The sequence below is a fragment of the Microtus oregoni genome, unplaced genomic scaffold (assembly GCF_018167655.1).
Source record: "Microtus oregoni isolate MIOR12 unplaced genomic scaffold, Mior012 000009F_ref0000495, whole genome shotgun sequence".
Lineage (NCBI taxonomy): Eukaryota > Metazoa > Chordata > Mammalia > Rodentia > Cricetidae > Microtus > Microtus oregoni.
The window spans coordinates 54,851,730-54,868,376 of NW_024543068.1; the positions used below are offsets into that span (position 1 = coordinate 54,851,730).

The following is a 16,647-nucleotide window of genomic DNA, read 5'->3' on the forward strand; positions in this document are numbered from 1 at the left end:
TTCAGGAAATGCTTCATGATCCAGATAACTCAAAACTGTGTGCAAATCATCTGAACTATCTCTGTCCAGGTTGTTAAGGCAGAGTTAAAAGAAATATGGGTTGTGAGTTTGAACACATCATGAAGTATAGTTACCAATAAAAAGAAAGTATTTATTTTTATAAAGAACCAGACATCATGGAATGCTTTTATCTATCCATTCATTATGTTGCTGTTTATTGGGCATCTATTGTGTGAGAAAAGGTTCTAACGCAAGCAAGAGTAATGGCGACCTTGTTAAAGATCCTAAGAGGCCGGGCAGTGGTGGCGCATGCCTTTAATCCCAGCACTTGGGAGGCAGAGGCAGGCGGATCTCTGTGAGTTCGAGACCAGCCTGATCTACAAGAGCTAGTTTCAGGACAGGCTCCAAAATCACAGAGAAACCCTGTCTTGAAAAACCAAAAAAAAAAAAAAAAAAGATTCTACAAGCACAATGTGGGGATGTTTATCTATGTATCTTTGTTTGTTTTTCAAGTAGGGTTTCTCTGTAGCTTTGGAGCCTGCACTGGAACTTCCTCTGTAGACCAGGCTGGTTTCAAACTCACAGAGATCCACCTGCCTCTGCCTCCCTAGTGCTGGGATTAAAGGTGCGCACCACCACCACCCAGCTGGGGGATATTTATTTTATCTATAGGAATGCGAGAGTATTTTACAGAGAAATAGCACTTAACCTTGATGTTGGGTACAAAGTAATACTTTGGCCAGTTAGTATCTAAGGAAAATATACATTATATAATAGGAAACATAAAGATACATTAAATAATAGGAACCATAAATGAGGATAGTGAGGCTCTGCCTGGATACTCTTGCTTTGTTTCTGATGGTGAAGAGTCCAAGCTCAGAGGAGTAAAGCAGGTGATACATCTGGACAGATGAAAGAGAGCACCATCACAAACTGGATTTCTATGAAGGAATACGCCCGCACTTCAGAGTAAGAGGACAATCACTGCAGAGAGAACAACAGAAGAAACCACTGGTGTGAGGCTTAGGGGCGGTAGACGCTCAGCTCCGGCGGAAAGCATCTCACCAGGAGCAACTCTGCTTCCTCTGTGCTGCCACAGCTGTTTCCTGGGAGATCCTGGAAACCAGCTGTGGGTAGCTCTACCTACTCTGGGCTCAGTGGCATCACAGGGGCAGGTTGAAATAGGCCATTACCCCACAAAGTGCATCACTTGCCAATTGAAGCTTCTCCATCATGAAAGCTACCAGGATATCGCTGATGTGAGAGGAGAAAGCAAATCTTGGTGTAAATCTTCAGTAAAACTAAAAGGAAGCCATATATAGTGCCCAGTATTATAAACTCTATAATCAGGAAACGGGGAAGAGAATTACCATAAGTTTGAGACTAGCCTAGGCTACATATCAAAACCTTTAAAAATTAAAATACATAAATCAAAACTGAGAAATGAAAACATGAAAATCAGCCACCACTAATGTTAGTTGGGTCCACCGTTGCTTCCTGTCATGGGGAAGAATATTCCTGGTATCAAGAACTGATGAACACAACTTCTCCCTTGTCTTCCAATCCTCCTACAAGACAAGTCGGACCTGCTGCTGTTCAGAGATGCTTCTTTAGGGCCGTGTTGACATCGTCCTTCATCCTCCACATGAGGTGGGAGACGAGCGTTAACAGCCATAACCTCAGCCTAGTGACATATTAGTCAACCCAATCCGCTCTGATTTCAGCCCCTCCGAGTCTGTTCACTGAAGAACATTAGTGGCTTCAAACCAACAACAATGGCTGTTTTAAGAATGACTGACTCATGATTCACAGTATGGATAAAATTATAACCAGACTTGCTTATGCAATCAAATTAAACATATACAACTAATTGCAGGCATTCCTGAGCAATTATTTAGATGAGAGTAGGGTTTTAAGTATCAATCCCTTCTCACAGGGGAATTGATAATAAATAGTTCATCAACACAGAAGGTCACGTGAGTACCCTCGTCTCTTTATCCTCCTGGTCTTGGCCATCGTATTCTTCCATAATCCCTTTGATCCTTACAGCTGAACACTTTTTGGACCGCATCTGAGTTGTCTGAATGTCGTAGTCAGACTTTCGGCTTTCTCTGCCAGTGAACTTTGGTCCGTGTCTAAGAACTTAGCGTTGTTGCAGCAAGGAGCTCTCCCTTGATTTCTCGGGCATCACCACGCATGGAACACGCATGGTCTGAAGACCCAGTCTGTGTCCCTGCTTGCCTGAGTCAGGGACCTTTCCCATTGTTAAGTACATGAAGGAAATGTCAGTGTTTCCAAAGTTGTTTTTAGGTCTAACTCTAACACTCATGCAGAAATCTGCACAAATACGCACAATCCAATAGGCATCACAAATCACAAGGACTTCATATGTCTAACCTTGAGTCGCGTCAAGAGGATCTAAGTTACTGCTTGGCTCCTTTCTGAAAGCAATGGTTTTCTGATTTCCGACACCTTGTTCCAATTTTCCCACTTGTAAACTTTATAAAGATGCAATATTATATATTCACATATATAATATTTTGTATATGTCTTTTTTCTGACTATTTTGTTTGTGAGAGTCTTCTCTGTCATTGTACACAGCTATAGCGCATTCATTTTTCACACTTTATGGTTTTATATTTCATGAAAGAGAATTTTTAGGAGACTACTACACTTCATTCACAATTATACTCTATTTAGTAGGCATGGACTTTTTTCAAGTTCTCTCCCAGTGGTGGACTATAATTTCCTTTCTCTGACGTAAAGAGTGTCCGGGCTGCTCACTCTTCCTCTCAGCAGCCCAGCTTCGGAATTAGGCAGGAAGAAGGCTCTGCAGGCTGAAGATGATGCGGAGCATCTTCCCAATCACACATGACTGGGTGTGCAGTGAATCCACTATTTTCATTAAAGCATGTTTAGTACTTAAGTTTAACAAGATTAACGGCCAACTCAACTAAATTCAACTAACATTTGTGGAAATTTAAAATTCTTTGGAAAAGTTGGTGAAAGCCAACGATATGTCTTTATATCAAGAATAGCATAGGGAATAAAGTTGAAGTATATGCAGATGTTACATAGCTACATGAACATGAGGAAAACCTGGACGAGTTCTTCTGTATTATGTGACTTCTGAATGATCTTTAGAAGTCTCAGAAAGTTAAAACTTCCTCCAAAGCTTTTTAAATCAAATTTCCGTCTGAGTGTGGTGGCATGTGCCTATACTGCCAATCGCTGGGAGGCGAATGTAGAAGGATCATGAATCCATTGTCAGTCTGAGTTTTATTGAGACTGTGTTTAAAAAAAAACAGTCAATTAATTGATAATAAACACATAAATAATTTATAACCATATCATAAAATATACTAAACACCCAGAATAACTCGAGTCTAACCTGAGCATTAGAGCTTTAAGTACTTCTGGATACATTAATAAGTGTCCACAGATATCTCCTTCTATCTTTATTCATGCTATTACTTTTAAAATATTTCAAATTTTCTTTTTTATTAATTTGTTTTTAATTAAGATATAATTTCATCCTTCCGCTCATCCTCTCTCTAACCTTCCCATGTTCCCTCAAACTCCCCACCCCCTCTCTAATTCGCAGCCCCTAAGGCTCCTCTTCCACAAGTTAATTGACTATAGCTGGTGTTTTCCAACATCTGCAGACCTTGGAAGTCATGACAGGTGAGACAGAGCAAACATTTGGATTCTGCCCATACAACAGCTCAATTTTATGTAACAGATATAGAGAATAGGTTTCTCTATCGCAGAGCTTAAATCTACGTAGAGAATGGTTGTGACTGTATTTTACATGTAGAGAAGAATGATCATCCACTAGCTGTGTGTGTCTATGGGTTGTATTTAAATTGTATGATTTATCTTAATAACTTCATGAAAATTATCTTTATTTAATAGAGTTGCTTGGCAGACACCATGATGGGCCTGTACGACCTCTAACTTCTAGATCTACCTTATCTCACTGGCCTGTTTGCTTAGACCACTTAGTGATTCTGATTGGTTTCAATAGCCAATGTTTTACTACATCTTATTGGCCAAACTAAACACCTATCATAGCTTTACCATATAATATCATGTTTGCTCCAAATTTATTGAGAACGGCTATTTGCTTAGTATTATTTCATTACTTAGTTATTAGATTACTAATAATGACCAATACTCATAAATATTTATCAACTGGATGCATCAATCAGATGGTTTTATTGCCCATAATTTTGAGTGATTAAGTCAACAAATTCTCTAAAGAAAACACAAAACAAAAAAAAAAGAAAGATAGAAAACACACCTGAATTCTATGGTTTCTGTGTACAAGTCTTTAATTTTAGGAAAACAGCCTGTAAACGCTGTTTGCATCCTTGCCAGCGGAGAGACTGCTGCCCACAGCCTTCTCTGCGCCGCTGCCTGATGAAATATAAAGAGCCCACATTGAGAACGCTCTGAATCCAGCCCTGTCTGTGTGTACACACTCAAAATGAAACAAATTGGGGCAATTTACAGAAGGTTAAACCCTCAAATGACATTCAAGGAAATGGTTTGAGAGGCTTAAATGATCAATTTAATTTCCTTAATTCTCGGAGTTGCTTTTATAAGTAGGCACAACTTTATCCATCCTACTGAAAACTCTAAATTGTGGGTTTAGAAGTGTTTGTGTTTTCATACTCAACACGCTGAACCACATATACTTTCTATATTACCCGGGACTTAAAAACAAGCCCACAGACCTCAGTGAGCTCCAGTTGCAAAATTGGAACTTTTGCATGTGTGATTTATCTCTCGTTTTCCCTCCAGTATCCAACACCATTAAGTTTGTCAGCATTTTTTTTTTATCTGAAGTCTCAAGGAAGGTTTTTGAAGAAAATGGACTGTGCCGATTTTGTGCATACGTTCTAATATGAAATGGGGTATCAAAACATTTTATTGCTACTAAAAATTATTTTTCCCTATGTCCTAAAAAAGACGTGAATGGGAGGGACGTTTGTGTATGAGCAGAGTGGCTCGCTTGACCCTGTCTAACTCTTCAGTAAACATTTCCCAAGAAACCTCGGCTGATGGTTTGGTCTTGCCTCTGAGATGAGGGTCGTGAGCAGGATGACATATTTGTAAAGATACCATCTGAAGTACTGATTTTAAAAAAAATGATTTTAGCCGAATTTATGTGTTTAAGCTTCCACAGCCTTTCACTGACATGGATTTGGGTTCAGTGGTGTTTCTCCTCTTGCTAAATTGTGTTGCGTACAGACCTTTTGATGTTTTAAAGCTTTTTCTTTGGCAGCTAAGAAAAACACTCTACAAAGTTATATTTAGTGAATTTGCTCATGTATAAATATCCCCGAGCTACTCTGCTAGCCTGTGGCATCTGGAAGAAAGGTGCTATTGTTCTCCATCCCGTGATTGAAGTACAGAATAATCAACTCCAAGAGACCTGAGGGTGAGATTCACTCACATATGCTGTGGAAATTTATAATCCCTGAGTGGTTTTTTTCTTAGTTTTTCCTCCAGCAGAAGAAATCTGGATGAGAGTGTGCTTTGGTCTGCCTGCTGACAGCAGTTTCTGGTCACACCACTCTGTTCAACCACTGCTTCTTAGTTGAGGTTATTAACTTGAAGTTTTCCAGGAAAACAGCGTGTTTAGGGTTTATTGTCTCCCAACCATTGTTTGCTTGCCTGCTGTGTTCCCAAAGCTAGATGGTTGTTTTCTTTGCGACTACCGTACCCCGCAGAACGCCCATCACCCATGTGTCTAGTGTCTGTGCCACCAGACTTGTTCCTTACAGAGATGATCCATAATTATCGGGATCTCTGCAGCATTTCCTGCAATGCTCGCCGAATTCTTCCATGAAAAATCAGTGTAATTCCAGAAGATCATGATGGATTTGCACAGGAGGAATTTATCCCAAGCTTGAGGCTGACATGATCGTAGTTTTGAAAAAGTAGATGTTAAACGGAGCTGTGTTGTGCTTTTTACCTCTGGCTTCTTTAATACATTTTTTTCTTCTGCTCTATTCCAAGAGTAAGAACAAATGTCTCATGGCTTTCCACCAGGAAGTGTTTAATGTTTAAGACGATTAAATGTCAGAACACTGAGGAAACACAGACAGTACACCGTCCACTCTGCCCCATGCCCTCCCTGAGTTTGTTCACTGGCCCAGCTGTGGATCCCCTCATGATGGAATTCGGTTTGTGGGAGGCCCACAAAAGGTGCACAAATAACTCAGATTTTAAATGACTAACTCACAGATGTGCACCTGCTTCAGGGCCTTCATACATTAATCTTGTGACCAATAGAAAAGCTCCTTGGAATTTAATTACATGGACACAAAATATGACTGACTACACTTGGGGACCCGATGTCAGCAAAATGTTAAGCAATTGTTGGAGCAGGCCTCTGAGGATGAGACTGTTTGCTTGCTTTGCTTCTGTGCAGCTCACTGTCAAGTCCTCACGCTCTGCCTGTGTTCTTCCTCTCGTTCCCGCAGCTCGGGCCCCTTGAGGAAGATGTCCTCCACCAGACGCCGAATGCGAACGCTGCCGCTTCTTTACAGAGGATCACTGAAATCCAAAGTATGTCTCCAGTTTCTTTTTCCTCTCTTACTGGGTCAAGTTCACTGGAACTATACTGGGAATAAAAGCACAGGGACACATAATTATTTTCATTTGCACATATATTTTTATTGGAATGTCTTGATTTATTGCCTGGGATAGTCTTATCTCCCACTGGTGTCCTAACTCAGAATCTAGACCTCGAATCTCGGTTTTCTCCTACCTTCTGCATGCTTAAGATCATTTCAAACGCCAAGCTCAGACCCGGAGCAGCTAACTAAATTTAGAAACTACAGCTGTGTCGCGGCTTTAACTAGGAGTAAGTCATCTCCTAAATGTGTTGATATTTGACAATCATGCCCTGGCTTTAAGTTTGACAAGGAAGAAAAATTAATGAGTAGGTCTCATTACAAGAAAGCCCCATTTTGGCAAACATGGTAAGACGGTGTTTTCATAAGGCAGTTAGGTTCACAGACACCAAGGTCCCCCACTAGAGAGTAGCATGCAAGTCAGCTCAAAGACAAGTGCCGAATGGCAAAGGTAGGTTCTAAGGATGATCAAGAAACCCCTGAGCTTTGAGGATTGCCCATAGAAATATGTTTTCTACACCAGCGAAAAGCCTTTGCTTTGTCTTAGAGGCAGTCTTCTCTTATGCAGTGGCAACCAGGAGATGAGGTGTAGCATTACCATTCTTTTGGTACCGATAATGCCACACACAAACTGGAAAGAACCCTCCCCTTAAATCTCACATGTGCCTGACTTGTGGGCTCTCGGCATTCACTAAGCTTTATTGGCTGCACACAACTGTGGAGTAAGTGAAGGATTTTAAGTGTCTTCAGAGAACAGAAAAATAAATATTCAAATACTAGGGAGAAAACTTCCTGGGATAAAGCTAAGGTCCAGGAGTTGGCGGTCTCCAAAGACCAGCTTTGGGATGCTCGTTTGCCTGCCTCTTGATTTGAGAGGAGATAAGGAGGGTCATGTGAATGCCAGTGCAGGTCACTCAGAGGGACTCTTTGGGTAATCTCTGACAGCCCTCTCCTGTTCATCCAGGTCTTATCCAAAGTCCCTGGGTAGGATATTGGCAGTATAAAGTGAGCTCTGTCTTTGTGTGTGTTGTATTCTTTTCCCAAGGATTCTTTTGCCATTCTACACACAGAATATTCATATAAAATTCTTCCTGTGTATCTTCAGAGTATAACACTAGAAGTTCAACAAGCATTTAAGAATGATTTTGTCATGTGTTGATCAGTTTTCAAGTCAGAAAGATCAGGAAAGAGGAGGGGGAGAGGAAGAGAAGGAAGATGAAGAGGAGGTAGAAGAGTTTCTGGCTTTGAGAGTTTTATGTTCCAGTAGATGAAGGAGTAGAAAATGTCTAACTTCAGTTCAGTGCTCTCTAGAGGCCAAGAGGCCATGGCAAAGGAGCAGCATTTTTCTTCAGCAAAGAAGAGTCTTACAGTTTGCAAACTTAGACTCTAGAGGAGGTAGATCTGAGGAGGAGATTCTGGAACAGTCTTCAAAGCCATAATGAACCAAAGCTTGTGTCAGCTTCTAGTGAAGAGCTCAGGGTCTGTCCTCTCACCTGTTCGACCTGGTTTCCTTCATGAATTCTTACCAACAAATAGCATGCAAATCCTAGAGGATTAACTTATCCCTAGCTTCACGGTAGCTGTTCTTAGTCTCAGGCCAAGCCAGGTAACTCATTTAATAGTTATCACTTAAACAAAGGATGAACAATCTTCCCTCTCTCTAATAGGAAGAGCTCACTGGAAGGAAGGGGGGGGGCAAGATCAAGGGAACCCACAGAGACAACTGACCTGAGCTAATGGGTGCTTACAGATGCTGGACTGAGAGCTAGTTAGGGCATGGGACTAATGTAAGCCTCTACCTGTGTGTGACAGTTGTGTAGTTTGGTCCGTGGGATCCTAGCAGTGGGATCAGGATCTGTCCCTGGCACTTGAACTGGCTTTTGGGAATCCAATCCCCCAAGCTGGGCCGCCTCACCCAACCTTGATGTAGGAGGAGGAGCTTGGCCCTGCCTCAACTTGATAGGCCATGCTTTGTTGACTCCCATTTCCCTGAGTGGAAATTGAGGGAGAGTAGAAGGGAGGAAGAGAGGGAACAGGAGAACAAGAGGGAGGGAAGACTGTGGTCAGTATGTAAAATAAATTAAACAATTAGTTTAAAAAAGAAAGGGTATATTTCAGAATCTGGACAGAGAGAATTGGGCTCCACTGCCCTTTGGCCTCTGCAGATCCCATTCTTGGAATGACCCGTGTTCGGGTTAGTACTCTTGTTGCCGCTGCCTTCAAATTCTCAGTAAGTTTATAACAAGAGGCCCACGTTTACCCTGGGCCCTTTCAGAACATAACCAGTTCCGATGACAAAGTTCTGATAATAAAAATGACCACTACGAGACTAATAGAAATACTTAAATTGTGAGTTAGAGGGAGAAGAACGGTGCTGGGATGGGGTCATAAAGGGACAGGCAGACCCAAGTCTGGAGGGGACTTCTTCGTGTGGAAAGAAGTGAAATCCGTAAGACGCGGTCCTTCCGCGCTGTGCGCCACTTCTGTTGGTTCTAAGTGTGTGTGGCTGTTAGGAATGAGAATGACCATGGAACTGCAAAGTAAAGTGGGTATTTGGGGGTCTGAAACTTCACACTGGTGAAGGAAATTAAAACTTTGTGTTCAGTACACAGTACTCAGTTTTCTTACAAAATACAGCTGTATTCTTTCCTTTACTTCTCCACAATTCAACTCCTACCTTTCCACACGAAGTGTCCTGGAGTAGTCCGGGTCCTTGACCAGGTTCTCCATTTCTGGTTCTGCCTGGAAAGTAGTAAGCAAGCCTGGATAAAGAGTTTTGGAATTAAAAAACAAACAAACAAAAGAAAAACACACTACCCCTTCCTTATTAGGATGTTCTAAGAATTTTGAGTCCACAGCAGAAAAGTGGTCCAAGAAGCAGGGGTCCTTCTGAGGCCGTGGACCTCACACCTAGGAAACGGGCCCGAAAGGAGCCTTTCTTTAACAAGGGTTCTGTTCTTTAGTGAGTACCACAAGGGTCCTTCTTTCAGCTCAAGGAGGTGTTTGAGTTTTAGCCCACCTCCTAGCCTAGGTTCTGAAGGATTCCTCTGTGCTCCAGTTTAGAGCCATGTAAATGTTGGGACGTAGGCCTTCCCTTGTGGGAAGAAGCATTCAGACACGTTCCTAGAGAGTTGTGTCCCCAGACACACAGCGAGGTGCTGACAGGCCTTCTGTGGATTTTTTTTTTTTTTTGAGAACAGAGCCCCCCAGCTGAGGGTGTGCAGGTGCTGGACGCAGTGATTAGCCTTGGCCCACTGCCTGGACACATGCCTTTTATATTCTGCAGCAGGATCATCCCTGTGGTCCTATTCAGCTCAAGAGGAAAGCCTCGCAAGGATTCTGCAGGGTAGTCAGTTCCCCTGACAGGTGGAGCCCCCTCTCCTGATAGACTGCAGGCTACTTACCTCTCATGGCAGAGAACTGTATATAAGGGTCAGCTGTCTTTGGGAAGAAGTGAGAGTATATGGCTAGCAATATATTTTTTTTAAAGATTTTTTCCTTTAAAAGTTGAAAGTAAAATTACCATATATTATTCTAATCATCTTACTCTTAGATATCATCAAAAATATTTGCTAAAATATCTCCAATTACTGGCATTGACATGTTCGTCACAGCACTGTTTAGAATAAAGCCTGACTGTCTATTGGTGGAGGGACGGAGAAAGAAATGTGGTGTGTGGAGGCAAAGGAGCAGTGTTTGCTCTTAAAGAGGAAGCCCTTTAACGTGTGCTCACTTAGCTTTATGGCCGTTCACAGCAGAAACCATTTCACTGATAGTTTTGCTTGTTGTCTCTTAATTGCTCCAACCGCTGTGCCAAGACTGGCATGCACAGCTGCTTTGCAAATATTTGAAATAGATTAGCAATTTCTTGTCCCATTTCTTTTTTAGTTTGGCTAGATTGCCTTTTCTTAGATAGCTTAATATAATTATACCTGCCAAGCATCCTTGCTTCAGAGGAGTGAAGAAGGACCAAAATGCATGAGAGCACAGTAGACATGTTTCCTCCTGCTTCACAGCCCGCAAGGAGGAGTCGCTCCTTCTGTGAAGACACAAAACTACTTTTTTGTGCTGCCATTTCCCCGCTAATCTTGGAAGAAATATTTTCAGACCTGAGTCTGGTACTTGATTGCACAGCCGTAGTCACCAGCAAGTGTTGCCAGGGCAGAGCCAGCCCAGAGCACGATAAGGGACCCTCATGTGTGTGCAGTCTGTCCTAAAACACATGCTTCCAACCCAGAGCATCCATGTGACCCTGAAGCTCCCCATGCTTCTGCAGAGAAGAGTAGGAAGCAGGCTCTTCTGGCTGCTTTTCTTATACCAGTGCTGGCCCATGGCATGGCTAGGCTGGGAGAACCGTGAACTGAGTTTTTTATAAAATTAAAGTGATTCAGATTGGAAGAGCAAAATTTTAAGTTCTAAAAACATATAAAAGAAATGATATGGATTTTCATGTGTAGAACCCCCAAATTTGAGGAGTTTAAGTATATAGACATGGTTTCTCTTCATTTGATTTCTTAGTGAAAATTCCCTTTATAAATGACAACCAACTTTGCAGACCTTTTATGTGATAATCATAGTATCCTTTGATTTTAGGATCAAGAAAGTATATTCATGCCCAAGGATTTGTTGCTTTGGTCTGCATGAGAATGTCTCCCATGTGCTTTGAATGTTTGGCCTTTAGTCAGTGGAAATGTTTGGGAAGGATTAAGAGGTGTGGCCTTGTTGGAAGAGGTGTGACACTGGGGACAGTCTATAACATTCTAAGAGTTCATGCCATTCCCAGTTAGTTCGTTCTCTCTGCCTGGTTCTTGTGGATGAGATGTGAGCTCACAGATGCAGCTCCAATGCCATCCCTGCCTGCTGTCATGGTCTTTGTCGTGATGCTCATGGACTCACCCTTTAAAACCATAGCCCCAAATAAACTCTTTTTTCTGTGAGTTGCCTCAGCCATGGTGTCTTATCACGACAACAGAAGAGTAACTAAGATGCTACTATTGTTTTTAAAGCACACTTGTAGAGCATTGTTCAGGGACAACAAGCATGTATACAGTTCTCTGCGTAGACCCAACTTTTAAGCCAATTTGAAAAGGAGATGGTTTTCTTGTATACAGGAGAATGATATACAATGGACTTGAGCCCCGCGTGGAAAACAAATCTCAAGTGCAGTCTTCCACATTAGGAAAATCAGAATGAAAACAGACTTTGACACCTGCTCCTCCTAGCTACAATTGCTGTCTCCGTGGCACGTGTGCTATTGAGTGAAGGGCTCCTACCATTCACCGCTCCCACTGCTTCTCTTTTTCCTGTTTTCCTTCTCATCCTGGGTCAACCTCTAGCTCTGAAAAGTATCCTTAGAAGAAAACACTGACGTTAATAATTAAACAAAGATGAAGGAAGGCTATTTTGAGTGATTTTATTCATACACTATTTCCTATAGGAATCAAGTAGTTTTCAAAGCAAGATAAACACTGATGATCCTGCACGAGAATGGATGGTCAGAACATGCACTGTCCAGGTCTTTTAGCGCAGAAGATATGAGAGTAATAACTGAAAATGGCCATTGAAGCTAAGATGAGACTGGCAATAAAGGTAGCAGCCACTGTCTTCACTCAAGTGCAATGCCCATCCAGCTACCCTCCCCCATTCCTCCAAAACCATGCTTCCTCTACCACCAGAGAGAAAGCATTTCCATCAGACAGACCAGGGGGAAATCCAGATGGTTCCTCTTCTAATAGGAATTTGCATATATCTCTTTTTTTCCGTTTATTTATTTATTAAATATTTCTGTCTCTTCCCCGCCACTGCCTCCCATTTCCCTCCCCCTCCCCCAATCAAATTCCCCTCCCTTGTCAGCCCATAGAGCTATCAGGGTTCCCTGCCCTGTGGGAAGTCCCAGGACCACCCACCTCCATCCAGGTCTAGTAAGGTGAGCATCCAAACTGCCTAGGCTCCCACAAAGCCAGTACGTGAAGTAGGATCAACAACCCACTGCCATTGTTCTTGAGTTCTCAGTAGTCCTCATTGTCCGCTATGTTCAGCGAGTTCGGTTTTATCCCAGGTTTTTTCAGACCCAGGTCAGATGGCCTTGATGAGTTCCCGATAGTACATCCCCTTTGTCGCAGTGTGTGGGTGCACCCCTCGCAATCCTGAGTTCCATGCTCGTACTCTCTCTCCTTCTGCTCCTGATTTGGACCTTGAGATTTCTATCTGGTGCTCCAAAGTGGGTCTGTCTCTGTCTCCTTTCATTGCCTGATGAAGGTTAATATTCAGGATGATGCCTATATGTTTTTCTTTGGGTTCTCCTTATTTAGCTTCTCTAGGATCATTAATTATAGGCTCAATGTCCTTTGTTTATGGCTAGAAACCAAATATGAGTGAGTACATCCCATGTTCCTCTTTTTGGGTCTGGCTTACCTCACTCAGGATAGTGTTTTCTATTTTCATCCATTTGTATGCAAAATTCAAGCAGTCCTTGTTGTTTACTGCTGAGTAGTACTCTAATATGTATACATTCCATACTTTCTTCATCCATTCTTCCATTGAAGGGCATCTAGTATGGTTGCAAAGCTGAAACGTAAAGGAATTGACAGAAGGGCACTACCAGGAGTGGAGCCTGCGGCTTAATTTGACTCAACACGGGAAACCTCACCCGGCCCGGACACGGACAGGATTGACAGATCGATAGCTCTTTCTTGATTCCGTGGGTGGTGGTGCATGGCCGTTCTTAGTTGGTGGAGCGATTTGTCTGCATATATCTCTTGATGTGAGAGAAACTGCTTAATATTTTACCTCAAGGCCCATGCGTGCAGCTAAATTTCCATTTTCTCTGCATTTCCACGTGCCCTCAGCAAATTACCTTGTAGTTGACCTGACGACACACCCACCCGCCTACACAAACTCAAATTTCCCTCGGAGTCTTTGTCCCATACTCTTTTGTTTGGCTGGTCTTTCTTTTGCTCTCTCCTTCTTTCCATCCTGCTGAGATCTGGGGAGAAGAGTAAGAGGGTAGAATGTTGGAAAGGGACTACTTACTTCCAGAATGAATAGCTTGGTTTCAAGCAAGAATGAGGCATCATCCGGCCTTCATTGGAAGGATCAGTAGACAGGTGGCTCAGGAGTCAAGAGCATGAGCTGATCTTCCAGAGGACCTGTCTTTGGTTTTCAGGACCTGTGTCAGGTAGCTCAAAACCATCTGTAACTTCAGGGGATCCCATATGTCTGGGCTCCTTGCTCATCTGTGCACACACACACACACACACACACACACACACGCACACACCTACACATAAAATAATAAAAATAAATCTTACAAGATTATTGTACCTATACCAGGATCAGGAGATATGCAAGGATTATGGGCTGCTTCAGTTTCAAAACAGAATTAGCATAAGGTCGTTAGTTGGCGTGGAGAAGACAAACAATTTTTAGGTTTTCTGATTTTGAAAATGGGAAAACAGCAATATTTACCTCATGAAATTGAAGGCAGTAAAGGAAAAGGGAATTGGAAAGAAAGAAGAAAGTTTCAGAACAAGCTTTGCCGAGAGTCTTGAGTGTTGGAGAAACATGAGCTTTGTTCTCAGCATCCATGTTCTACAAGGAAGTTGCAAAGGGCCACTGAATGAAATGATCTATACAAGACAAATGCTGTGAGCTGTTAGCCAGTGTTCAAACACCAGTTCATAAGGAAGTATTATCTGCCATGTGCTACCTGAGACTCCTACTAAGACCAACTAACGGTTTCAACTTTTCTCAACAACTCAATAAAGTGAGTTCGCTATCCTCATTGCCACTTTAGGGAAGCTGAGGCACACCAGGTGACTTGCCACACAGCTAACAAGCAGGGAGAAGCAAGCACAGAAACGCATCTGCTCCAGCGTCCTCCCTCCCAGCCACTGTGGTCTTGACAGCTCACGGGTAAACTCACTTCCACTGTCTCTGTGTCTCTCCCCCATTTTCCCGTCTGTTTTGAAGGTAACATACTTAAGGGGGAAAATCAATTTGACTTAGAAACTGGAATTTTAGTTGTCCAGACTAATTGAGGTTGAGCCGTAGTCAGGTCTGGAAGCCCTGTGCCAAATTCCAAGGAGCCACAGAGCTCTGAGTCTGCTCTAGAGCCCCTTGTAAACTTGTAGAACAACTCTAATCAGGAAAAAATGCAAGGGCTGGCAGAATTTCAAGTCCCTGCCCTGTTGTCAGGTGTGAGCTGTGATTTGTCATAGAGCCCTTGGCTGTAGACAGAGGCCTTGATGTTCCAGGCCCGGGCCAGGCAGAGCTTCAGGCATTCTCCCACTATTAACCCCGCCCCCCCTCCCCCCCCCCTCCCCCCCCCCCCCCCCCCCCCGCGCTTGCACCTCAGATGTGTGCAAATGACACATTCAAAGCCCATTCGGAATTTCTAATTAGCCATTCTCTTGAAGCACTAAGATGTGTGCAGATGACACATTCAAAGCCCATTCAGAATTTCTAATTAGCCATTCTCTTGAAGCACTAAGACTCCGACTCTCGCATGGAGGAGCCCCGGCTCTAAAATGCACCTAAATAAAATCAAAAATCCTTCCATCTGCTTAGAGATTTAACTTGGTTTGGTGATTTGCTTTTTCCCCACTGCATCTGCAGTTGGAAAAGTTTTCTTTCACACGATTAACCAATCCAAGCTAATGAAAACCCAAAGAACAAAGAAAGTAAAGCATGCATCTGAGCCGGAAACTTCTTTGCCAATGGGAGTGCTCTGGGGAGGAGAGCATCTCCTAAGACGTCACCAAGCAGGACCCCATTAGCTAAGGCAGAACAGAGGAGAAGGCTGGATTTAAGGGGAAGAGCACTTGCTCTGTATCTCCGTACGCTATGTCTGGTCCCCACACACCTCTGCAATGTGAACCATTCATGACCACTTGAGACCTCGCAAGGCCAGGTATGTTGCTGAAGGTCTTCTCAATAGGAAACAAACAACAACAACAAAAACCTAAGATTTTGCTCCTCTGTAGGACTGTGATATCAAAGTCCATTTTTTTTAATCTAGGTGTCTCTGTCTCCACCCTATTTTCTAAGTAAAATTAGAATCCCACAAACTTCCTCTTTCAGCTATAACTGGACAGAAGCTTCAACAGGCCCCACCTAAAAACAAAGATATTTAGTATATGTACGAAAGAATAAACTTTAATATATTACTGAAGTCACTAAGATGTGGGGAAACAACAGAGAGAGGAGAAAACTAAGCTGAAGCGTCCTAAAGAGCAGGGGGCAGTGGCACCTACGTGACGAGGAAGGTGTATACGCTCACGACGGAGCCTGGCGTGCGCACACACGTGTAGCATCTGTCAACAGTCAGAGCTTGGGAGGTCTTAGAGAAGTTGTTTGTTATTTAACTCAGGTTCTGAAAGATGCCAGTGAACTTTCTTTCAGGAGGCAAGTATCCCTAACTCAAGTCTTCAGTGCCTAGGAACATTGGGTTCAACAAAATATGAACGTAATAAAAAAATTAACAAATAACCTGTTTAGAGAAATGAATAAAATCCAAACTGTAGGGACACGTACCACTAGGGAAGGTCAGCAGAAGCAAGACAAGAGATTCATTTTAGGGTTAAATATGAAGGGTACCATAACAGCAAAGGGTGAAGAATGGCCATCCACTCTCAGATCTGCATAAAACTTCAGTGAAATGATAACCCAGCTCTTGCCCGGGTTTTCCTTTTCCTTTTTTTCAAAAGACAAACTCAGAAATAAAGAATGAGAAAGGAATTAAGAGGAGCCTGGACCACAGATGACCATCCGTTATCATCTTAGCAGATGTGCGGGAAGGATGAAAAGTGAATGATAAACCAGTACTGGCAACCCTGCCCCTGCCCAAGACGGATGGATGCAGGACCGCATCAGCCCGTACACATACCATGCTGGACTGCGTCAGCCCGTACACATACCACGCTGGACTGCGTCAGCCCATACACATACCATGCTGGACTGCGTCAGCCCGTACACATACCACGCTGGACTGCGTCAGCCC

The 16,647-nt window shown here is 42.9% G+C and overlaps 1 protein-coding gene across 1 annotated transcript in view; it reads left to right on the forward strand.

Moving 5' to 3' along the window:
* The window catches only part of Hdac9 (histone deacetylase 9), a 463,183-nt gene that overhangs the window by 416,630 nt on the left and 29,906 nt on the right, over positions 1 to 16,647 (forward strand). Inside the window, exon 24 of the mRNA XM_041657935.1 lies at positions 6,495 to 6,579. Coding sequence (XP_041513869.1) covers positions 6,495 to 6,579 — 85 coding nt within the window. The remainder of the gene's footprint in view (positions 1 to 6,494; positions 6,580 to 16,647) is intronic.